Source organism: Struthio camelus, chromosome 3, assembly GCF_040807025.1.
Source record: "Struthio camelus isolate bStrCam1 chromosome 3, bStrCam1.hap1, whole genome shotgun sequence".
Lineage (NCBI taxonomy): Eukaryota > Metazoa > Chordata > Aves > Struthioniformes > Struthionidae > Struthio > Struthio camelus.
In genome coordinates, this window is record NC_090944.1 from 63971674 (window position 1) to 63996149 (window position 24476).

Genomic DNA, 24476 nt, shown 5'->3' on the forward strand with positions numbered 1-24476 from the left:
GTAACATGTGAAGGGTTAACTTGACCCTCACAGAAGTCGAGTTTCTAATATTGCAATCAGGTACTAAGGACCCAATCTCAAGTTCAGAACAAAAAAAAGTAACTCAAAGTTGTGACATGATTAAGTAACAGAATCAAATGTGCTAGAGTTGTGCCATGGGAGTGACAAGCAATAAGGTCTCTAGAAATGTTTTTGGACTGAAAACATTTAGTGGCATCAGAGATCTTGAAGGATATTGTGCAAATAGATGCAAACTCTTAAGGAAGAAATAAAATAGGTAATAGATTTAGCAGTGATGAGGTAAAATGAGGAATATTTTCCGTTAGCTGAATCTTGCTGCCTGATGCGCAGAGGATATGCAGATGGAGTGTGTCACAACCGGAGTAGAGGAGAATTTTTCTAATTGCTGATTTTGCTCTTTACAAACTTCTTTGCTAACTCTTTTTTTCACAGAATACTTTTCCAAATAGCAAGAGGAGCATTGTGCTGTTTTTTTCCCAAAAATTATTAATATTTTTGAGTTAAAATACTGCTTCTTTACCTTCATTACAGTTTATAGTGGTTTGCTTCATAAATGAAGCTGATGTGGGATATAAACCTGAGAATGCCGTAGGCTCATGGGTTGCCCAAATAACAGATGGTCTTCTCAGCTATATGTAACATTATTGCTATGCTAAATCTTTGGAAAATCTTTTTTGTTTGTTTGTTAATTTTTTAAGTGTTTTGTCGTGCTATATTGGCAAAAAAGGTCTTGAATTTAGTAGTTGTGATGATGATCCTGATATTGAAAAAAACAAAAATAAAAAAACCCAAAAGCAACTTCATGTGCAGATGTGGATTCCCTTCTAAAACTACTTGTTGCCACATTTTACTGGTGAGACTTCTGGCCTGTTTTCCCTTCTCCAGAGGTAGGCCATGGCTCTCTCTTTTGTTAAACACATAAAACAATATTTCCAAGTGGTATCTTAAAGCATGCAATTTGTAGTAATAATTTCTCTTCTCACAGTGGCAAGTTCTTAACTGATAATGCACCTTGCTGCAGCTGGAATTCCAGCAGGTTAGGGGTTTTTTTTGGGGGGGGGGGGGGGGATGGGGAGAAGAGAGGTGATACTTTGTCATCTTGGTTATCAAAACAGCAGATGGAGCCACTTAACCAGCTGTCACAAATACAGGAATTTAAAAAAAAAAAAAAAAGTGAGGTCGTTGCTCAGCTTTCTGAGAACTTTGAGGGAATTTACAGCTTCCTGTTGGAATTAGGATGTTGATTTGTAGGATATTACAGAGCAGATTAAAAGGGATATTGGGGGAGTAGTAAAACGCAGTGAAAATGCGGCAACTGGTACCATTATAGCACAAACTACTGTAGTTATGGTAAATATCCATTTCAGAAGGTATGCAATACTAAAAAGAGACTGAAGGATATAGGAAGCATCTGGATTTTGATTTTTATAGTGTTGATATATTCTACTTGATAATGCTTAGAAAAGACTGTTAGTTGATCAACAACTGATCAGCAAGAGTTTGCCTTTCGGTCTCTTGCAAAGAGAGCAGAGTATGAAGGAAAGCGTGTGCACAAACTGCTGTCGCTGAGATAATAAATTGCTTTTTCCAATTTTTGCCTAGTCTTGATAAACCAACAAATGCGATGAAACAGTAAGAAGAAAACTATTCTTGTGCATATCAAATTTTCAAAAATAGTATAGAGAAGAGCTGTATGTATGTGCATTTGATTTTGATTTGATATCTGCAAGGTTGCTTTCTTCCTATATTACCAGGAAAATTTTTCTTATCTACTAAGTGTAGAGAGTACATTTGCTTTTTTGCTGATGCATAAAAGCATATCACTTCAGTTTGCACACCTTGCTATCTAATCATCCATTAAGCAAGTGAAAAGGAGGATAGCTCATAAAATCCTGGAGACAGGAAGAAAACAATGCCTGTCCTTCATCAGCAAACTGAAAATGCAAATATCCTTCTTTCTCTTCTGAAAGAGAAATTGTGAAAACTGTGAGTAAGTGATGAGTCTCATGTAGTCTTTGCTGTCTAGCTCATTCTTGGATTTTTTACTGCCGAAATCTGCGATTCAGTAGGATGCAATTGAAAGTTTGTGTTTTTTGTAATATAGGTGATACCAGAGAAAGCAAATTTTAAGAACATCATATGAAGTTGGGAAAGGCTTAAGCCCACTAGAATTAACACAGCCTGCTGTGGAAGTGGTGTGTTAATGTTCTTTTAGCTTTTTACAATTTCTTTTCACCACAGATGACAGAACTGCCATCAGTGAAAACAGCTTACTGAAATGAAGGAATCAGTGCGCTCCTTGAATTTATTCCATAGGTTCTAATGCTGAGACAAGATTCTAGTGACTTCAGAAACCGTCTTTTCACAGGAGAGTTACGAGAACATGGGCAGGTCAGATTAAAGCCTCTATACAAATAGCTAAACAGGTTCCTGGGCTAATGCTGTTCCAATTGTATAGTGTTTGGGGGAAAATATGAATAGACTTTTACATGAATTTCACTTTTCATTTTAGTGGAATCTAAAACTAAGCATTTATGTGGGCACTTCGGCAGAAGACAACAATGACCCCAGCCAGGTCTGCTTTTTCATAACTACAACTCAAAGAACTATGTTCAGGCCTACTAAGGGAAATGTATTTTGCCCTTTAGGAGCAAGAGTGAATTTAATTTCTGCTGTGAGGCAACATTCATTTTATTCAGCTGTGCTTAAGTAACATGCAGTTATTACATTGGACCCAATTCTCCCTTTTATCTTTTTTTTTAAGAGGAGGGGGCACAAATTACATTAGACTTCAGAGTGTTTCTTCTTATTGCTTTTTACCTCATTTTATGAACCTAGGACTGATAGAAAGTTGCATCTACTGTGGTGGATACTGCCTTTTGCATAAGATACTAAAATCTTTATCTCCTATTATCATAGAGATTAAAATGATTAATAGTTGTACTAAAGACATCTCTGTAGTCTAGAGACGCTAGTAAGTCCTCTTAGTGAAGGACAGCTGGGCACATTAATGAAGTAGGATTTTTACCAGGAAAATTGAAGTAGTGGTTGGCTACTCTTCTGTATTTCTTGGCGTGCGTCTTGATAGGAAATTGGTTTATGTATTCTGAGCGCAGTCAAACTGTGTTTATGTATTGAATTAAGTATGAAGACTTTAGCATAACCTGCAGTGCAGGCTTATTATTTTGTTTAAGTATTGCTGAATAGTTAGACTTAAATCCATGATTATTCTCAGCTAGGACTTTCACAAAGACTTCAATGCAATGCACTAATAGATTACAAATAATGTCCTGGTATATTTACAAAATGATAACCCTAAGTACACATAGAAAAGGAAAATATATTCTGACTGGAGAGCTGTTAAGAATATTTTTAATACTGTTAAACAATTTCATCAAATTAAATTAAGCTTTATTTAACGTATCTTAATTGCCAGCAGAAACGCTTTCTGGAATTGCACACAACATTGGTAGTTGCCACTAAACTAAAATTAAGGAAAAACATTATTTGGCTTTATTAGTTTGGTAGGTACCTATACAAGAATTTCTTTAACAGAGCTTGCATTTTATCAAGTTTTGAAGAACCCTACCTTTGCAATTTGTCTATTTTTTTTTAATATAAAGTTAAAGAATGTAAATTAAAAGTACTAAATAGTAGTTCTACCTTCATGGTACGTTCTTTCAGGTAGTAAATACTTTCAGGTAGCATAGAAGAGGGAAAAGCAATTAAATTGAAGATATTTTAAGTTCTGTAAATTAATCCTTCACCTCAGCTTGCTGTGTTTCATAAAACAAAGTGGTAGATTTGTCATTCGTATGAGTTTTGTTGAGATTGGTAGAGATTGGTAGTAGAGATTGGTTTTTCTGTAGCTACTTTTGTTGCACAGCATCCCTCACACATACACTGGACCTGCTTCTAGACTGATTCTGGACACTGAAGTTGCTTGTGCCCAGCAGAGAAACATCTCTTAGAGAACTGCAAAGGCAGCTTTACTCTGATGTTGTGGCAGATCCACTAGAACGTGTACCTGCCTCCTGCAGAAATGAACGTACAATTTTTTGTCCTAGGTTTTCTATCAGATGCTGTTGTATGACCGACCTATGCATGTTGTCATAGGTCATCAGTTTTGGCCTAAATTGAAGCCTAGCTCCAAAGAGCTTTCTGGCAAAGCTATGTAAAACATGAAGAGAATTTGCTAGTAAGTATCTACAAAGTAAGATTTAAAAAAAAAAAAGATATGAAAAGTGAGCAGCGATGGAAAGTTTGCAATATGCTACTGGAGCTACTCACTTGTCTAAAGACTCACTAGATATTCATATAATTAAAAGGGATGAAATTGGTTCTGTAGTCTCCTGTTTGTTCTTCTGGGAGCATCTCAGGTTAGAAACAATGATCTGTAGCATACTTTGCTCCTTAAACCTCCTCTAGAAAGCTCTATAGGATGCTTGTTTTTCAGCATGAAGAGTAGTAATAGGTTTCCGGTCCTCCATTGTGAGGCTTGTTCCCAAAATGAAGATTTCGTGAGCAAATTACGAAGGACCGAACCCCATATTCTGTAAAACTGTAGGTTATTCCTTTGGCAGTCTACTATATAGCCTTTGTTCCCTTTCCTGAAGTGGACAGCATTTTAAATTTTTCATAGGTTTATGTAGTCATTCTAGATACGAAGTTATACACACATTAGATTCTGTTACTTAACTATTTAAAGTGAAAACTTAGTTCAGGATAACTCATTTCTCTTTTCCTTTCATCCCATTTCCTGTCTACCTTCTTCATCCCTTTTTTCTAATTTGCTGCTGTTTTTTCCCCTTTCCAGATGTTTTGTTTGGAGGGGAAAAAAAAAACACCATGAGGGAAGTTTGTAGAGGAGGAATAAGTAATCAGTGTATTTCCCTTACTTGAAAAAAATTTTTATATATATATATATATATATGCATACATATACAAGTAATACTGACTAAAGTCAAGGAAAAGCACCATGAAAACTTAAAGTGGAGAAGGAGGAAATGCAACTCTAATCTAGTGGAGGTTCCAGCTAGCAAATGCTCAGAGTAGCTGTTTACATGCACATACCTAAACTTGCTTGTGCTCAATCTAAGAGTGCCGCAGCTGGTAGGATGCCAGCAAGTCCCTGGGCTGAAGGCAAGGGATGAAGCAGTAATAGTATTTTGGTGGTTTTTGGAAAAAAAAATCCCAGTCATTCTTCTTACTGTGCATTAGTCCCCACCGCAGAGCATTCTTAGAACATGTGAGCTGGTGTCCTTTGCGGGGAAATTAGGACTGCTCTTTCAGTTTCACGTCTGACGCTTAGGAGCATTTGGTCCATAGGACCAGACTAGAGCTCATCTGAAGTGAAACCCTCTAAATGTATATGATGTGGATGCTATGCCCTGAGCAGCAACTGTGTTGCTCTCCAGATCTGCTTTACTGTGCTGCTGTTTTGTCATGTAGACATAGTCTAAAACATCTTTCTTCTGATAAGAAAGGAGAAGCAAATTTGCAAATCCTATTTCTGAGTCCTTCACTCAGTTTCCTCATTCCTGCCCGGGTATATTTACTGTAACTAAATGTAAATGAGATACAGTGAAAATGTACAATGAGAAAAAGTGAAAACTATTCTGAATAACCTCATGAAGTCCAGAAGAAAAGAATGCTATTCTTGGGGGGAAGTGGGGGATGTTAATAGAGAAGCTTTAGTACTCTCAATTTTAGTGGAAACGACTTTGAACAGAGGCTACTGATCATCCTTTAGGGGGACAATTCATCAAGTATAACAGGACCTAGTAAGTTAGAAGTTTTGATTTTCAAGGTTTAAAAAGGCTTTGGCATGAGTGAGCACTAGCTATTAAAAAATAGCAGAGCTTTCTTATAAAGTTAAGTGTAGCCTCACAGATGACTTGTAGAGACAGTGAGGATACAGGTACTTTCTGATATCTTCATTCTGCCTATAGCATGTACAATTATATATTGTCTATACAGTCTATCATAAGATTGATTTTTGACATCAAGAGAACTTTTCATAGTAAAGATAGAATTGTTGTATTACTATGAGATTAGTCGATACCTAAGGTATAAACTGAAGTCACTTGTGTAAAAAGATATAGCGGTTTCTGTCATATTTTTGTGAACTCATATCACATTATTTTGCCTTTTGATACTTCAAACATTTTGCCTTTTGATACTTTAAACAAGATGTTGTCAACAGCAGGCAACAAGATGTTGTCAACAGCAGGCAAATGCCAGAATCACTCCGAGACCTTTCTGCACTGATGATATTACTTTAATAAACCTAAACTCTGAATGAAAGTTGAATACCAATAGTATAAACAGAAAGCTTTTGTCCACATATTGATATACATATTGATACTTATGTTAATTTGTTACTAAAAAAAATAGCAAACTTACCTTGACTTTTTACATTGAATGGTAGGAAATGTGGCCCTTTAATGCTGGATTGTTTCTGGTATCGCTCAGAAAAGTATCCATCACTACCATGGACAATGTTCAGACAAAACAGCAGCAGTAAGGATATTTGTAAATGCATGTTTCCAAATCCGTTCTGTGTTAGAAAGGGGGGGGAAAAAGTTTGTTTTAGAGGAAAGTTGATCAATTCAGTTTTCTGTGAATGCATAAATGGGTTTTGTTAAGCTATTAACAGCTTTGTATTATTTTATGCTTAATTCCTCTGGCACCTCCTCACCCAGCTGTGAAAAATACTCTAAGAGAAAGGGAATCAGTGTTGTTGACCAAGGGTTTCGGATGGTAGAGAGCTCTTCTATAGATACACTGAAGGCAAGAGTCTCTCTGTTACTCTTCCAGTAATTATTTCCTCTTAAGAAAATAAATAATTTTAAATAGGTGCCAGTTAAAATCACTATCTTCAGAAGCAGTGACTATTTTGCTAGTTATACTAGGGCTTCAAAACTAAGTTCAGCCTATTTCAAAACTCCTGGAATGAAGATAGGTTTTCCACAGAAATACATAGATACTCTTCTATGACCTTACTGGTTCTGTCTAATGCTATAGCAAGTGAAGCATGAAGTCCTGTCTGCTTCAGCATCAATGGCAAGAATCTCACACTGCCTTGCTTGAAACCAGGGTTTTACCTGTAGTCCCTCAAATAGCCTGGTGGCAGCAAGGATGCTGTCACTGGCCTGTAAATATCGACCCCCTCCTCCTGAACCAGGAAACATGTATCCTGGAGAAGTTAGCTTCAAAATGAAATGAAATGAAATCATAGCATACCAGGCTGTTGTGGAGTTCCAATGCGGCGTTGGAGAGCAGTGAATCCTCCTCTGTTGAGGAGTTCTTCTGCCACAGGTGAGTGAGCAGAAGCTGATGATTTCAAGTGTCACCCCTGAGTATTTATATGATTTTGGGTGACTGCTGGGCATAAGCTCCTCCCCAAAAATCAGTAAGCAGTAATTATGTGTGCATGTATGTGTGTTTTTTGGGGGTGGGTGAAGCTATTTTGGGCAGGCATTCTAGATCCTTCCCCCCCCCACCTTGGATTTCTTGTGTCTTTGGTGAAATCTTATTGCTCACAGTCTGTATTTTCTTAAATTTTTGCATTCCCTGTGTTTTTAGAACTGAGAAAGGTAATGTTGGAAAAAATCATGATCTTGTAAGTAAGGCTGATAATTTTAAGTGCTTCATTTGGATTTCTCTTTATATTTTTTTAAGGAACGAATTACAGCCTTTTAGCTTTGGTGAGTAACCGCACTAAAGTCTACAGAGACTGCGTATGTGAGTAATTGTTCACTTCACTGGGATGAGAATAGAGGGCTTACAATTAGTTAAGATATTGATTAGCAAGAAGTGTGCATAGCTGAAGATTACTTTTAGCCAGTTGTTTTAGTAGGATGTTGTTTTCGGATTATATTTGTAGACTTCTGCTGCATTGATGCTGGAGGTATAACACCACCTATTTGATGTATTCTGCATGTAAGGCTTCTGTATTACAAATTCTTGAAATGTAAGCTTTCATTCCATAATGAGAACTTTATTTTTTTGTATTCAGTTGTAACAAATGCATTGAAGTCCATACTACTTACAAAATATAATATGCAAGTGTTATGCAGGCTGACGTTTGAGGTTGAGGTTTTTTTGAGCTTTTCTGCATTCAGTAGTTTTTAGGGGGGAGGAGGGGGTTTCAGCCAAATTTTGCTAGTGTTGCATTCTTGCTAGCTGCATGTTGTTCCTATTAAATGGTTGCAGTTTAGTAACTTTGAACTACTGCTGATGCTGAATGAGACTTGATCACATCTTATCTCTTGTTAAATCTCCTTTTTTTTCTTCTTTAGATTATAGATTGGTTTTAGGCATTATGAAAGCTTGTTAAGCTAATCTTGTTTAATAGACTGTATCCACACATTGTGACTTCTTCTCTGAGTAAATGAGGGAGTGTTGCAGTGTTTCATCATCATTTTTATTGGCGTTCAATACGAAATAGGCAATAACTTTCCATCCCTGAGTTGTTTGTCACTCTCAAACTTCATTAAAGAGCAGAAATAACAGAGAAGAAACAAACCATTCTCATTTGGGATGAATAAAACGTATAACTAAATATATGGACATATAGAACTATATAGAACTAAATATATGGTGCATGTCTTGCTTTTATCGGACATTTTCAGCAAAAGTACATGTATATAAATTATCTGTCAGTTAAAACTCCTTTGCCAGTTACAGCCTTTTGGGGGAGGGTGGCATTGTTATATGGTATTTAGTCTTGTGAGAGTTAGATTTTTGAACATGCTTGAAATTATTTATTCCCCTTGCAGCGAAGATTAGTGGAAAAACAAAGATAAATGATATCTACGGTGTTACTAAAAGAAGCTGGGCATGTGCTACAACTTACTGTCTTGATGAAGTGAGCATGTAAGGTTGTATTTATTTTTCAGGTTAATTTATTCCGTTTGTGGAACTTGTCTGGGGAGCCTGTTGGTGAAGGACAAGGAAATTTCTATGTAGAAGAACATATGTGCACCCATATCTTAATACCAGTTATAGAAAAGTTGTAATCAAGCCAGGATACTAGGATATTATAGCATAGGAATACCAATAAATAGCCTGTGTTACTGCGGGTTCTCATGCATGGTAGGTACATAAGGGACACTCGTTACCTTTTCAACCAAAAGACTGAGCCAGTGGCCCTGAACTGTGCAGCTATCCCGTGGGATGCCAGGTTAACACGGGCTGAATTTCACTGCTTTGTGTCTTTGTTTAATTCCACACTCTTCAAATGACAACTTTTTTTGGCTTTTATGTGTTATGGCAAATATCCTAGAACACAAGTTACTGTACTGAAGGAGACCAATGGACCATCAAGTCTATTCTGCTTGCAATTGTGCTAATACATTTGCCTGCTAGAGAGCTGTATTAATGTTGCGATTTAAAAAACGACTGCTGCAATAAATTATTTAATGTATTGTCGAAGAGTTCTTTTCTTCTATTCTTCTTCCTAGCCATCCTCTAAACAGCATTATGTTCCATTTTTGTAAATAAACCCTTTCCTCTGCAGAGGTCTTCTGACTTAAGCCTGCTACCCCATTAAGCTTGCGTGCCCAATATAATCTAGTCAGTTGTTTTCAGAGAACGTTTGCATGTCTGAGATGACATTTCTATTCCCTGTATGTGCGCTCAGTTCCTTTTAATCTTTTGAAGAAGGAATCTTTGTCCTGAAGTTGTTTGTGTAACTTTTCAAACTGCTTCATTTAAAAGTTAGTCTCTATAAATTTAAATGAGAATCCGGTCATCCACTTCTGGCAGAGGGAATGAATGTATGGGCATAGAACTTATTTCCTCCTTGAAGAAAATCAACTCCAGTCCCCTTTTTTTGGCTCACATAAAATCAAAAATAGCTTTTAATTTAAAAACATTTAAATATACGGCCCTTAGTGGGTAGTGTGGTTGTTGCTAATTTGACAGTATTTGGCTAAGAAAGGAACATCAGACAACAGTTCTGTGCACACACAGTTTCATGATAATTTCTAGCCTAATTCATAAATACCCCCAAAGCAGACACACTTATGCTACAAAAGCACTAATAATGTACACTTTTGTTTGTCCAGCAGCCTCACTTCCTACCTTGTCTCCTTATGGGCAGGAAGGTGAATAATCTCTATGTACCTATGTGTAAATAGGGATGATTGTGGGGTCAAGAGGTATATACAGAAAAAACTGTTGACCTCATGTTTAACCTGAGCTCCACCCTGTTGTGCTGTCTTATGCTACTTCTTTGGTCTGAGGTTTTGTTTTTTGTGGTTACAGGAAATTGAGCTGAAATTGGAGTTTGCATCGTTCACGTTTTCCCTGTTTCTGTGCATATTTTCTATTGGAAGAGATGTGTTTACCATCTAAGCACGCATTAACATGCATTTAGCTCTAAGCACGCGTATGAAGGGTAGGCTTCCATATATATTTGCACATGCCAAAATATATGCAGTCGGCATGCTTGGGTATGCCTCTTTACAGTAACAGCACATTTTTAAATACAAAGGTTATCTGCCTACCTGCTTTCAAACTATAAACGCTTGGATACTTTTATTTTGTAGCTATTTATTTAGAAATTTGTCTTTACTTTCAAATGTATATGTCTTCACTCCCTCCATCCCCTGCCCTAGAACAGTAGTAGTCAAGGATAATGGTGCGATAGGATGCTCCGTTTTACCATTCCAGAACTTCCTTTCAGTTATCAGTGGTTTCCTCATTCCATGTAAAAATAGCCACAGTAGTATTCCTTCAAAATAGCAATTTAATAGCTTAAGTCCTAAACTTACTGCAATAAAAAAACTTAAAATAGAACTTCTCTGGACCATATGAAGTAGATGATAGTGAAATCACAGATTCTTTAATGCCGTTTGAAGCACTCTCTACTGTTTCATCCTATTTGCTGACTGAATGTTGTTTGTTCATCATTAAATGCACATGCTTTCCAAAGCCCCTAATTTTTCAGTGTCTTACTCTCACCAAGTCAGCGAAAACACATATATAAGTAGCAGGGAAAAGACACCATGCTTTAGGAAATAGAAACTGACTTTCATCATTATCCTTTAAGGTTATCAAGAATTCTTCCTAACTGCTGTTGGCAGCTAAGTAAAAGAGGCATGTACTCCACATTCACCCTTGCACCAGAGATCATAAAAAGTAAACTGTAGTAAAGCAATCAACTACTCCCTCCCCTCCCTACCCCAAAAGCAAAACTCTAGGTTTAACGTGTCAGACAAAGTGTATGATAGATCCTTGCAGTAAATGAAAACTGGCTAAATATGTTTCTGATACTAGAACCTAGGAATTTCAGTGTGACTATGCTTACAATTATTGTTCTGACTTAAAGTAGTTTATCCAAAGAAAAGTGAGATCTTTGAAGGTAATAGTTCACAGCCTTGATTCTGAATTTGTCTTTTTTTAATACTTAGCTTTTAGTCTTACTTGTGAAATTTACATTTGTGTAGTTCATGGGTTTTTTTAATGTTAAAATGTGATACCTAAGGAATCTGTTGGTTATTTTTGTATTCCTTTTGTTGGTATAATCTCAGCTTTGAAGAAAGGGGGGAAAAAGCACTGATGGGAGATTTGTCCTGTTTTTCCTTTTGAAAAATAGTCTAAAAAATTCAGAGTAACTTTTCATTGGTGACATAAAATCTCACTGCTGTTAAGAAAACACGGACATTTTGGTTATTGTGGCTCAGTTATCTATAGCTACTGCTTTGCAGTGTTGTAATTTAGTTCCAGTTTTGTTATCTGCCTGAGGTAAACTTAGAGGACTCAACCCTAGTCTGTGATAAGTGTTCCTTTGTAAAGTATTTTACCTAAAACTTGTGGTAGCTACCATTTTGAGATGGACCCTAACAGGCTGCAGCATCACCACTGGTGAAGCAGTTCTCCAGTCTCTAATTTGGAGTCCTATAGGGGAGGCTCTCAGGAATTTCCAAGAGGAAGTTGAAAGCCTGCCAAGAAGTTCAAGGAGTAACTGGGTTTCTTAGTTTATGGTGCATGTTATGGCATTCTGGATACTGTTAAATCATCTCAGCTCTATGGATTACAGTTGTCCCTCTCCATCACAAAACGCTGAACAGTGTCTGCACACGCCTGTGATAATGTCCAGGTAAGCTCTAAATGCAAGTGCAGAAGAACAAAGTGTTCCATTGTACCTTTTAATGGTGAAAACTAACTTAAAAGTTTTTTGCAATTTCTTACTGCTCACTGTCAAATATACCCAAAGGAACAGGAAGGAGGACGATCCTTGAAGCTTTTTTTATTTTTTTTTAATTACAGCTACTTTGTATTTGCATGAGGGATATTATATGTTCTAACACTGGCCGCTTGGACTGCATAGAGCTAGAAACCACCTTGGTGAGGCAATTGTTTACCTTGCTAATTGCAAAATAAATACGATTTCCGTTTTAGAATGCATACCTTCTTTTGTAATTAGTAGGTGCTCAGTTAAGGTAATTTGCAGAGTAGTGTTGTCCCATCCATATTCATACTTTGAGATACAATTCTGTCTTAAGACAAACAAAACAAGAGAAACTGTGTTTTACCGCTACCTTTCCGTGTTAATCTTTTTATAGATACAAAGCCCTTATGCTTCTAGCACTTGTAGTTGTGGTTAAATAAATGTCCTACTTTCAAGTAGTTACGGAAAGATGGTCTGTATTTATTCTGGCGCTGCAAAACTCCCTAAGCCGGTTTGTTCGTTGAGCTCAGGTAACTGTTGATCACAACAGCTGTATTTAGTATGGCAGTATATTTAAACAGATGAGACCCAGTTAAATAATTACAGTTGTATTTTGACTGAGCTAACTTGCAGAGGCACTGAATAATGATGCTGAAACATGAGGAAATTGTGCGTTCCACATATGCTATAGACAAGGCTCTGAGACTGGCATGAATTTCAGATATTATCATCCTCAGATTAAGATAGTATTATTAGTGAATGCTTTTTAACAACACTACATTGTTTGTGGCTCCATTTTTTGTGATTGTACAAATAAGATAATCTTCCCTCATTTCAGAGAATTTATAATACTACAATCAAACATATCAAACAGAAGTACTAGTATTAAGAAAGACGTTTTCCAGTTCCTTGGGTATGCTACTGGCCTGACCTTAGTTTTTATTTCATCTTCCCCTATCTTTGAATGTAACAGAAACAAATGCTGATCAAATGAATGTGTTAATTTGAAACTCATTAGATCTGGCTTTAGATGAAAACTATTCACTTTCCAAGATAACTGGAAACAACAAGCTGCTCAACTAGAGCACTAGCTGTGTTTTCATAATTGTTAATACTCATCCTTTCTTTTGCTAATATAATATAATACGTAATACTAATATAATAATTATATGCTGAAAATTTTTAAATGTAGATGTAACGTTCTGACTTGTCAATAAATCTGTTTTAAAGTCGAATCATGCAGGTACTGGCAAGATTTGCATCTTTCTGATGGAGGGGAGCAGTGGAAAGGACAATCCAGTTAACCTTGTTCACAAGCTGGGAAAAGATCAAATTTTCAAAAGGGCCTGAGCTCTATATCACTTAAGCAAATATGAAAATTTGACTCAGGTTTCTGATGAGAGGGTCTTAGATAACTATTTATGAAGCTGCTTAACATGGCCAGATAAAGGGGTTTTCCCACTGCTTCTGCCTAGAGATGCTAATTTTCAGCCTTCTCCCTGCTGTTGACTGCACTGTCAGCTATGTCAATACAACAGTTTATGAAGCTTTTCTGCAAGCTGAATCAGTAAGAATTTGATTTTGACTAAAATGGCATCAAACTTTCCTGGGAGTGTTGGAGGAAGCGAGATTTCTTTTCCGTAAGTCTAGGTCATTTCACAGGATGTGTCAAATGATTCAAAGCCCCTGAAATATGTAATTAGTCTTGAAAAATTACCCTAAGTGTTCTTTCTTTCTTATTAATTTTCTAAAGTTCCTAATCTTCTAGTCTAATTTTTCACCCCACTGTTACCAAACCTGATTCATAAGAGCAAAAACAGCATTCACATAAAAACGTAAAAATGCAAAGAAGTAATGTGTTTTCCTTGGTGGAGGGGAAGGGTTGAATTCTCATATTTTGCTTGTTTCATGCTCTGTTTTTCTCTGATTTTTACCAGACTGTCTATTATCTTATTCCACCTCCGTGCCTGCTAGACTTGAGGTTTCTCTCAGACTCCCCTGGAACACAGTGAATAAAGTAAGAAGCCAAGCTAAAAGAGGGGTGAGAACCACCCCTACTTTCTCAAAGGTGAAAAAGTTCAAGCAAATTCCTCAGGTATCCCATAATTAGGGGAATCTTCCAAATAGTTGGCAAAAAATAGGTATAACTGAGCTGCTTTTTTATGTCTACCCACTGGAGCAAGTAGCCAGCCTGCTGAATAGTCCCATTCATTGACCTTACTACCTGCTGCGGTTTGGACAGTTGGCACAGAGTTGTTTTTAAACCTTCATGTTTAAAAACAGGTGCCAAAGGTGGGAAAAAAATCCAGACTTTTACAGCCAGAACAAATAAAAGTTGCCTGACTTCACTTTAAAAATAAGTTGTTGTTTTTTTTAACAATGTCAGTTATGTTAAATATTGCTATTTCCTCATCATTTATTTAAATTGAAATGTAGGAAAGTTCAGTTAGTGGTTACACACAAACCTGGTATATTGTTTTACTTATGCAAAATATGCTTGAGTGGATGGAGCCTAATGGCGTTCATTATGATTATTAATAGGACAGTTTTTAATTTCATTCAGCTGAGACTGGACTGTTACAGGCATTACCTTGTAATAAAGGAGAGAGTCAGAACTACCCATTTGTAATAAGGAAAAGTGCTGGTGAAGAGGCTGCTTTTATTATTATGCAACATGCATAAAGGCTACAAAGTCTTACAGGTAACACATGTCATGTTACCTGACTCCAATGCACAACCTTCAATGTCTCTTGCATTTCATAGGCAAAAAATAACATGAACGGGAAAGATGAATTTTTTAAAGTACTTTAACGAAAATGCTCTTGCATTAAAAGATTTGAGGATTGAAAGATAATCATTAAATATTCTTTTTTTTTTCTTTTTATGTGGAACAGGTAAATATTTCCCAAACTGATGATAGAGAAATTGATCCAGATTCCAGGGGAAAGTATGGACTCTTAAACTAATGATACATAACCTCACCAATCTGCCAGCTTGCTTCCAACAGTGACGCTTACTGACACTGTTGTTGCTGTGGTAGATGGTGAAAAATAAATAAAAATTGAACTCTTGCTAGAGGCGATGTTGGATGTCATCTAATAATTGGCAGGTGAGCAAGGATCTCCGCGGAGTTAACAGATAAGAGCTTAAGAGTGATGTATTTCTGCTGCATGCAGAAGTAGCGTATGACTTCACTGGCAGATGTGAAGTCCTTTGAGATTTTGCGTATGGCACTCCTCTATTTAGGTACGTAAGATCCACTGAAGTCCTTAAACCTTTTTGGATATTCACGGTAACTTGATTGTACCTTTGACTTTTTAATTGTCACAGTTAAGGAATAGATCTGTGGAAAGGTAAAGGCTGCTTCGATTTTATGTCGTTCATGTGCTGTAGTCTGAATGTGTTTAAGCTCCGACGGGTTTACGCAAGATCACAGAGGTTGAGACATAGGGAAGTGAATCCACAATTCTCAGGTCCCAGAATAGATTCATTAACCAATGAGCCATTTCCTTCTGTGTGGTCTGCAACAGATATTCAGTTTTTGTTCTCCAAACAGTTTCTCCTTGGTGGTAGCTTAGCCAGGGACATAGATGAAGATAACATTTCTGGGCCTCCTGTTGTTAAACAGGAGGCAAGGAGGAGGCTGCTATGCTGTCAGCAGCGGCTGCCAAGGCCGTGTGCTACCGCAGAAGATTGATACCAGCTTTCAAGGAGGATAATCTGACATGATGAAGTGGAAGAAGTTTTCCACTGACCTATGATAACCAGGATAAAGAGTTAGGACCTTGAAATGGGAGTGAGAAACAGGGTCGTATAAGATAGGAAACTGGACACAGGGGAAGGGAAGGAGTCATTTATCTGTGTCACGTATAGTCCGGGTTATGGTGTCTGAAGTCTGTGATATCTCATGCCACATCCCACATCTCTCTCAAAAAATAAGTGTATAACCTCTGATTTTTAGTTTGGGTTTTTTTTTTTAGTAGTAAAATATATAAGAAGGGGAAGGAACATCAGGAGTTGCAGTGTATTTTGTTTTTACCTAGTCATCATTGCAGCTGCTTCCTGATCAAACTCTCATAAAATGAGAAAGAGTTGTAAGTAGTTCAGTCTACTAGGTGAACATAAACCTTTGTTACACAGATATTCAAGAGAAACAAATATTGTTTGGTTGCAGCTGAGCTGTTATTTAAATCACCTGACATGTAGTCCTCTTAATCTGGGCCTGAATCTCAGGCTTTTTGTCTATGTGCAGGCTGTTGGACCTTAGTGTTGAAAAGCTGAACTAGCTTTACTCTGCATAGCAGTCTGGCTGCAACCTGTGTTGAGCTCTAGGCTGCTACAAAACGAAAGAGAAAGGCAGGGTAAATGCTTTATGCTTAGCCTGCACTGCGCTCCAAGCTGCTGTGGGAAGAATGCTTATGAGCAGTCTGTGTCTACAACTAGTCTGAGATTGTTTATGCCATGATTGCAATTTAGTGATATTTGTAGGTATACTCATTTTGCTATATATTATACTCTTATAGCAGTGTAAAGCATAGTAGCAGTGCTAGTTCCCTGCAGCTCTTGAAATCAACCTTAGAATACCTTGAAAAAGGAAGTCTATTATACAAATCAAATCGGTTCTTTACTCCTGATTAGAGCTAAAAATGGATTTTTTTAATGTACTTTACCTAGCTGGGTAATATAACTAATAATTGCAAGCTATAGCACTGAAACGTAGGGAAATGAGAGTGGATCAAGATCTATAGTAAAGAGCAAGCAAATCTCGGATGGTGCTCTGCAGATCCCTCTTTTAGTGGAGCTAACTCCAAATATCTTGGAGTTCTTTATAGATTCATCTCAGGAAGAAATGAAGAGGGATGTGACTTCAATGAGTGTCTTCCCTAGAGTATATTCCAGAGCATTCAAATAGTGAAAGAATTTGTCCACCTACAAATAGTATGTTCCGGTTTGAGAACTTGTATCACTCCACATCTTAAGAGGAAGAAATAGCATGTGATACCAGGAGGGGCTGTAAACAAGTAGTAAATGAAGGAAGATGTATAGAAACCCTGAGGGTTCTGAGACAGCATACCCTATTACTGTAAATTTTTTTTCAATAGTTGAAGGATTGGAGAAACGAAGAGGAAAATTTGGGAAACTGGGGCTAAAATTAATGTTGTTACTTGAAGTGGTATCTACATCTCACTTGATACATTTTATTTACACTAGTTCCATCACATTATTTACCATTAAATCTGGCAGAGTCAACTCAGCGTTACTTGGAGTGTCTTCTCTGGTTATCCAGTTCTGCGCTAGAAACAAAGCAGAATTCTGTCTTTGTATTTACAATGTGATTCTGTATGTTAACTTTTTAAAAAGGTAAATATACAAAGTAGAGTATGCTTGTGTATTTTTGCTTTGTGGTACTTCTCCTTCAATCTTTTTGGATAATTGAAAAATGAACTTAAGCTTTGGATTTGAATGCAGTAGAGTCAAAAAGGCTCTTTATGTGCAGAAGATATATTTCCAACTGCAAATTCAGTAGAAGTTACAGGAATGAGATTTGCTGTTTGGCTTCAAGATTGAAACCGTTTTATTTACCATGTTAAAATATTTTTATATAAAGCTGAGTATCTTTAAACACCCTCCTTTTTTCAGAACCTAAACATAACATTGTTTGTCAGTTCATGCCTTGAAATATTAGGTCATCAAGACTGCATGTTAGGTCATTCAGAGAGAGCTTATTGTTTCAGAATATAGACCTCCTCTGTAAAGGACGGTGGGATGTGTTTTCTTACCTAAGTATTAGCAAGTAAAAGTAAAATTAACATTAGTAGCATGTTCTTCTCTTGGTTCCTTTTTATACCTGTCTAAATCTAGAGCTTTTCTGGTATGTCCTGTGTGCATTAATTGTACTGGGTTTCAGAGCTGGATTTCATCTTGGGCTGTGCTGATGTCCGCAGGATATTTGATGTGAACCCTGCTAAGTTTCTGGCAGATTTTTCTCTTCAAGGCCTTTATGCAGTACTTTATCTCTGAACACACTAATGCCATTTAGAATAGCTTTTTTTTCTGTTTGTATACCAATAGTTTGCCGGTACTTTAACGGAAATTGTATTTAGGCCAATCATGCAGTGAGTGTCAACATTACTAGAAAATTGAGAGCTAGCAGGCTGGCATGATCCTGAGCTGAGTTTCTTTGACCTGTGAAACAGTCTCAGGACAACCTAAAGAACTATTAGTATAGGATAGTTGTAATATCTTTTCCAATTTCTGGGAACCAAAAATGCTAACTAAAGAAAAACTTTGAGATTGCATAGACATAGATAGGAACATCTGTTTTGCAAACTTAATGGGTGTGATGGACATATTTCTAGCATGTTCTTTCCGGAACTGCTTTAGAATTTTTACATTTATACTGAATCATTTTTTAGAAGTGGAGAGAAGACCTCACAGTAAAGATTCATCTTCTCTAAGAAGGCAATTTGTAGTTTCTAAAGAATTTGGTTAAAAGTTGTGGCAATAATATTATCTATGAATTTGCCACATAGGGCTAAATGGAAACTCAAAATCTTGTTTTTTCGGGAATGAAAATTCCAAAAAGGTCAGAGAGAGAAAAATTCTGAAGATCTAGTTTAGTTGAGAGTTGACTTCTACAGCTTCAAGAACAGGAAATGGTAAGGAGCAAGTTAGCAGCTTAATCTTTTTAAACTCTCCTTCTCTGGTAAGATCACTTACATCTGTAGTGATCACTACTATCTCTTGTGATGGAAAACTACTTTGGACTGTTTGTTCAAAGCCATTGAAGAAGCACAAGTTGAAGAAGTCTTTCTCCTGAGTTCTTAACATGCTGCCTACCTACTGGGAAGTCACAGTGTTCGTGTGCAGTAAACCTGAATGTTTTGGGAAGGTTTTATTTAGTGTGTAAGCTATGTAATCATTTTGTTAGTAAATGATAGATCCTCTCCTGGGGACCTCAGGCTTACTCTGTGAGATGGTCATCTGGGAAGTCCTGGACTGCCATATAGCACCCATCACGCAGGAAATGCTGATGTATTTTCCTTACACTGCCCAGTCAAGAAGGAGCAAATGTCAAGGGAAATGACACATGAATACAAATGTCACTTCACTGGCTGTGAAGTGTAAGACCTTATTTCAGGACCGTTCTGTTATACAGAAGTAGCATTTAAAACGCATTTAAAGTTATGTGCTATCATATCTATGATCCATGCTCATTTTTCATCTATTAGTTTTGAAGACTCTGATATACTTTACAGTAACAAGAGGTTTTGTGTGGTTAGTTTGTTTTGTTTTTCGCTTTTCTTAGTGAAACACGACTAATATCAAAAAAGAATAATACATTTTAAGAATACCTCCCCTTTGCCATTCCTCTACTGTACTCCTGTCTGTTCTTGAATGTTGTTTTCCAAAATTTGCAAAAGGTAAAATGACAAACTGTAAGGAAACGAAAAAGGAAATATGTTTTCTTTTCATAGTATCCTATTTCCAACAGCGCTTCAAAAATGTGGTTTCAGTCTCTTTAGAGCTGCTAGGTTTCTTTTCCTGAAGACTTTATGGGCTGGTGGAAGTGGGCGTAGATGGAGAGGAAAGTTATCGTCTAATTAGAAGGATTAGTGCTAGGCATTTCATGCATAAAACATGTAAGCAATAAATTTTAGAAATGAATGTTTGTCAGTCTCTTTCACTGATTCTTTCTATACCTTTCTTTCCATCTTCCACACCTTTAGCTCTGTTCTCTGCTTCTCCATATGTCTGTTGCTTCTTTATACTTTTTACTGTGCTTGATCTATGCCATTCAGCATGCCGTGGATGAAAGAATTTATTGCCGTTCTTTATATCAGTTCTTGCTACTCATGCATTATCAAGCAAGAACTGCTTGAGTATGGTGAGTCTTTTCATGCCTAATCAGGGAAAGTATAGTTTTGAAATTGGCCAGCCTCTATCTTTAGATAGCAAGAGACTGCTGTAGTGTAAGCTGTTCTTACTGCAAATTGTCTTACCCTATTGACATAGGGTTTAAACAGAATAATTTAACTAGTGCAGAGGTTAGGTCACGTTCTAGTCCATCTAAGCCTTCCTTCTGAAACACTATACACAAAAGTCAATATTTTAGCATTAAACCACAGAAGACATCGGGCTGTCTATTGACTCACTTTATAAAGTGTTCCTACAAAACTGCAATCTGAAACAAAACCCAACAATCCTGAGATTCAGAAGGAATCATTATCTAATTTAAGGGAAAACTTTATGTTTTCTAGTTCTATTTATTACCATAATTTCCTCTCATGCTGTCTAAGAACAGAATTTTCAGTCTGGCTGGTCTTAAGTAGAATCTTGCCCATTCAGCAGAACTGAAGGTCATCTGAGTGTGAGCGCAAGCCATACTGGATAAAAATCAAGTTTTACATTTCTCACTCTGTTTGCTTGTACATATACAAAAAAATGAAAACCTGCTTCTTGGCTCTTAGCTCCAAGAAGTTGCAGAGTGACTCAGGCTTGTAATGAAAAGGTTCTGCTATGATGACAGCCCACGAATGCTGTCTGCCTTGTCAGGGCATCTTTGCAATTTGAGATATTTTTCTTCTGTTTATATCCTTGAATTTGACAGGAGCTTCCTCCAGAAGGAAAAAAACTACAGGTGTTTTACAATATGCCACTCATTTCAAGTTTCTTCTTGCGGTTGCTCTATCATCACTTGTTTTCTTCAACTAGATTTAAACTCAGTGGGAATGAAGAGCCTTCTTGCTATTTGAGAAATTACTACCAGGTTTCCAGTTAATTCTCTAGTGTCTTGACATATGTCTCCAGCTTATTCTCCCTAAAGCGACACATAATTTTAAATATTCTCAGCAGTTAAGGCCAGACTGGATCGTTACAACAATCCATTCCGACTCTCATAACGCAAGCCAAAGAAGCTTGCCCAGTAGCTTCTGTTTCTGCCCGAAGCCCAAATTTTAAATGAGAACATATCCTTTAAGGACATACCATCTGAGCCTATATTTACATGTGGGTTGCTCTGGTTGCCTCACAAAGGGCTGTTGATCCTCATGAGAGTTCCTCCTTCATACAACAGAGGGGAGCTCCCTCTAGATGATATGTCATCACATCTTTTGCATGTTTGGCAAGAGTTTTCTTTCTTTCCTTTTAAAGTTGAATTCTGTATTACAGGATCAAGCAATGCAGTTTTAGTATGCAAGGAATACTTAATTTTGCAAACCTATATTGCCTTAATTTGATTTGGCAGAAGCTAAGCATCTGTAACATATCATCAGCGGCCTCTTCAAATCTTAGTTTAGAAGGTTATGCTATCATCACCTGTTTCAAAATCATTCTGCATCACTGTGGGAAGCAGTAGAGAACCAAAGAACAATTAAGATCTTTTTCATATACATCTCCACAGAGACTTGTGTTATGAGACTCTCTTGACATCATTCCTATCTCTTTTCTTTCAACAAACAAGACAAAAGTAATGGTAGGAACCATAAAGCATGCAGTGTGCAGAGGAGGGAGTGATGTTGGAGCACATCTTCTGACATTTTTTGGTCCTCATCTGTATGGACGATCAATTGATTAAATTGTTTGTCCTCTGAAAGTAACTAGCTTTTTGTTGGAGTGGCCTAAAGTGAAGCCTCTGTAGTGGGTAAGAACACAAGAAATGCCAAGTAGATATGCCCAGTGATGCACTTAGTGGTCCACCATTCTGTTGATGGCATCAAGAGCAGATTTATTTGGGGAAAGCGCATAAACCTGGACACATTATCTGTAGACCATTTCCGACCGTCCATATATATACTATCATATATAACAATCACATTTCTGTTAGGGTGCTCTGCATGGGAACTTGGTTACTGAACAACCTTCCCTGACAATCCTCCCTGTGTACACACTGAATAAGCACAGAATGCATCTTACATAGGACATCAACTACATGATAATCGTTATGAATTCATTGTCCAGCTTGCTATTTAAATTGCCAAAATAGAGTGAAAGGACTAATATCATCACCAAAATTACATTTTGTTTGATGCATTTAAAACATTAATTGGATCATGTATTCAAAACAATGACTGTAACCAAAAAAATAGGAAAAATCAGACTTTTCTCATTTACACCCCAAAGATTTGATATAACGTTGTCAGACTTGTCAGGTAGTGGTCCCCTATCAGGAACAGGCACAGGAATAGGCAGCTTACTCATGTGTAATGCAGTACCCAGCTTTTTTCTCAAGTTATTCACCCACCTGGTAGACATAGCTGCTTGGCTTGGTTTGTAACCAGCTATGCCCCATATGCGTGATGAACAGAGCTGCAAAGCTATACAAAACTGGTGCATATGTCTTTCTCTGCTGCTGGAAATTATCACTAGTGGAGTGCAGAGCTTAACAAGACCTCAGAAGATGGTGAACTCCGTACACTATGGCTTCTCCCTCACAAGAAAGTTAAGTGTGCCGGCAGGATCTAAGTTTATACAACCTCCCACGCAGGGGAAAAAAAGCATTTTAAAAAAACGCAGTGAGTGTAATCTCTTTCATCAATTTCACCTTTCACCAGGAAATCCTTTCTTTTTTAAACCTTTTTTAAAAGATAGAAAAGATAATCTATCTGAAAAATGTTAATTATCACTATAAAAAATCTAAAACTTAACTTTTTGCATTAGAATTTGTCTTTCTGTGGCATCAAAAATAAAGTGTAGTAATGCAAGGTATTACCATTGGCCGTCTGAAGTAACAGAATTACAGAATGAAACAAGCTCTTGAATTAAAACATAAAATTGCATTCAAGCTTCCTGGTGATAACTGATGAAGTCAGATAAAGTTGACCTCATTGAACCTGGTTTGAGGGCCTGTGTTGGAATAACTGTATTTCATCTCTCTTGCCCCATCACTGTCAGTTAGAGAAAAAGACAGAGAAACTAATCACTGCTAGGTATTGTCAGCTGTTTTCTTGCACAGTGTCATTTATGGTTTCATTTCCTTATTTTTTGCCTACAGCTTCAGAACTTCACGCACTTCACTATTGGATTGAAAATAGCCTTTTCAAAGCTTGAGGCCTAAACTCTTATATTAATTTCCAAATTAAATATCGCATGGTTTAGCATTTGGAATGAAGTAATGAAGGTATTCTTTTCGAGTCTGTCCTCCTGTGCCACCCTACATTGGTATTTCTCATGCCCATCTTCTCTTCCACTCTTTCCCCTGTTCCTTTCCTTTCCTCTTGAACTGCTACCTTCATCCAGCCTGCTTTCAGTTTTGAGTCATCGCTTTGCCTTTTCCTAAACTAATATCCTTTCTTAAATGCTTTTTTTTTCTCAAAAAATTGTCCCCTTTGTTTTCTGCCACTTAAAAATCCTTCTCTTCTCACTGGAAAGTTTTTGCGTTTCCTTCATCAAGCCAAGTAACAACCTGCTTATGCATGAAATACGTGTTACGTTAGGTGTTCTGTTATGCTTCTAAATGACTGAATATACCTAGTATTGGACATCTCTGAGATTATATTAAAAAATCATATTAAAAAATTTTGTCTGCAAATGTAAAGAAGGCAGAAGATTCTTTTCTGAGGGAAAGAGGAGGTCTTTGTGCTATTTTTGAGACTTTACCCTTAGATGCATCAAAAATTTTACTTTTTCAAATATTTTCTTTTTTTTTCTTTCTAAAGCAAGCAGATGATCTCTGACACTCACCACAGCTGCATAAGAAGCCACAACTGTTCTGAAAAATCTATTTTCTCTGTCAGGACATCTTCCTTAATTATATGTTTGGTCTAACATTAGAAAACAAAGTAAAAAATGTTTTAAACAATGTAATTATCTTTTGAGAATTACTCATTAATGCTTTTAAGTATGGAGTTCAGTTGACTCATTCATTATGTTTCAGAACAGGGATGTTCCCAAAAGAGAAATAACAAATAGTTTCAAAATTATTTAAGACTCTGTACACTAAAACTCATCTCCTTTACAATTGACAGGAAGTAGAATGACACACTGTACTGTCCACTGGAGAAAATGTCTAGACTGAGCCCCTGCATTTGAAAGCAGAGCCTGTTGGATCCTGACTTTGTCCTTATTGACAAAAGTCCTGCCCTTTTCAAAGGTTTCCTATTAGAATAACTTGCTAAAATAGACTGAAGTGTATCTTTCAAGCTGAAAAAAATGAATTTAAAAGGTAAAGGCTAAGGTAGAAATAAAGCTGTGGTAGCAAATATGAGTCAACAAAGGAATACTGTCAAGACTGGCAGGCCCAAAGCCTCTATGACCTACATGAAGTATTTCACAG

General features: G+C 36.9%; 2 protein-coding genes across 8 annotated transcripts in view; one reads left to right on the plus strand and one right to left on the minus strand.

The window, feature by feature from the left end:
• NT5DC1 (5'-nucleotidase domain containing 1) overlaps positions 1–24476 on the plus strand; it is a 158062-nt gene that overhangs the window by 20108 nt on the left and 113478 nt on the right. The gene's annotated exons all lie outside the window — the stretch shown is intronic.
• Positions 1–24476, minus strand: part of COL10A1 (collagen type X alpha 1 chain) — a 43159-nt gene that overhangs the window by 2452 nt on the left and 16231 nt on the right. Inside the window, exons 2-4 of one of the 7 annotated variants that reach the window (XM_068938103.1) lie at positions 12442–12526; positions 8882–8961; positions 6427–6580 (exon numbers count right to left, since the gene is read on the minus strand). In XM_068938103.1, the coding sequence (XP_068794204.1) occupies positions 6427–6565 (139 nt within the window). In that variant the 5' untranslated portion in view covers positions 6566–6580; positions 8882–8961; positions 12442–12526. Of the gene's footprint in view, positions 1–6426; positions 7699–8881; positions 8962–12441; positions 12531–17431; positions 23851–24476 lie in introns of those variants that run through there. The other 6 variants (XM_068938102.1, XM_068938105.1, XM_068938101.1 and 3 more) reach the window with 6 other exon arrangements.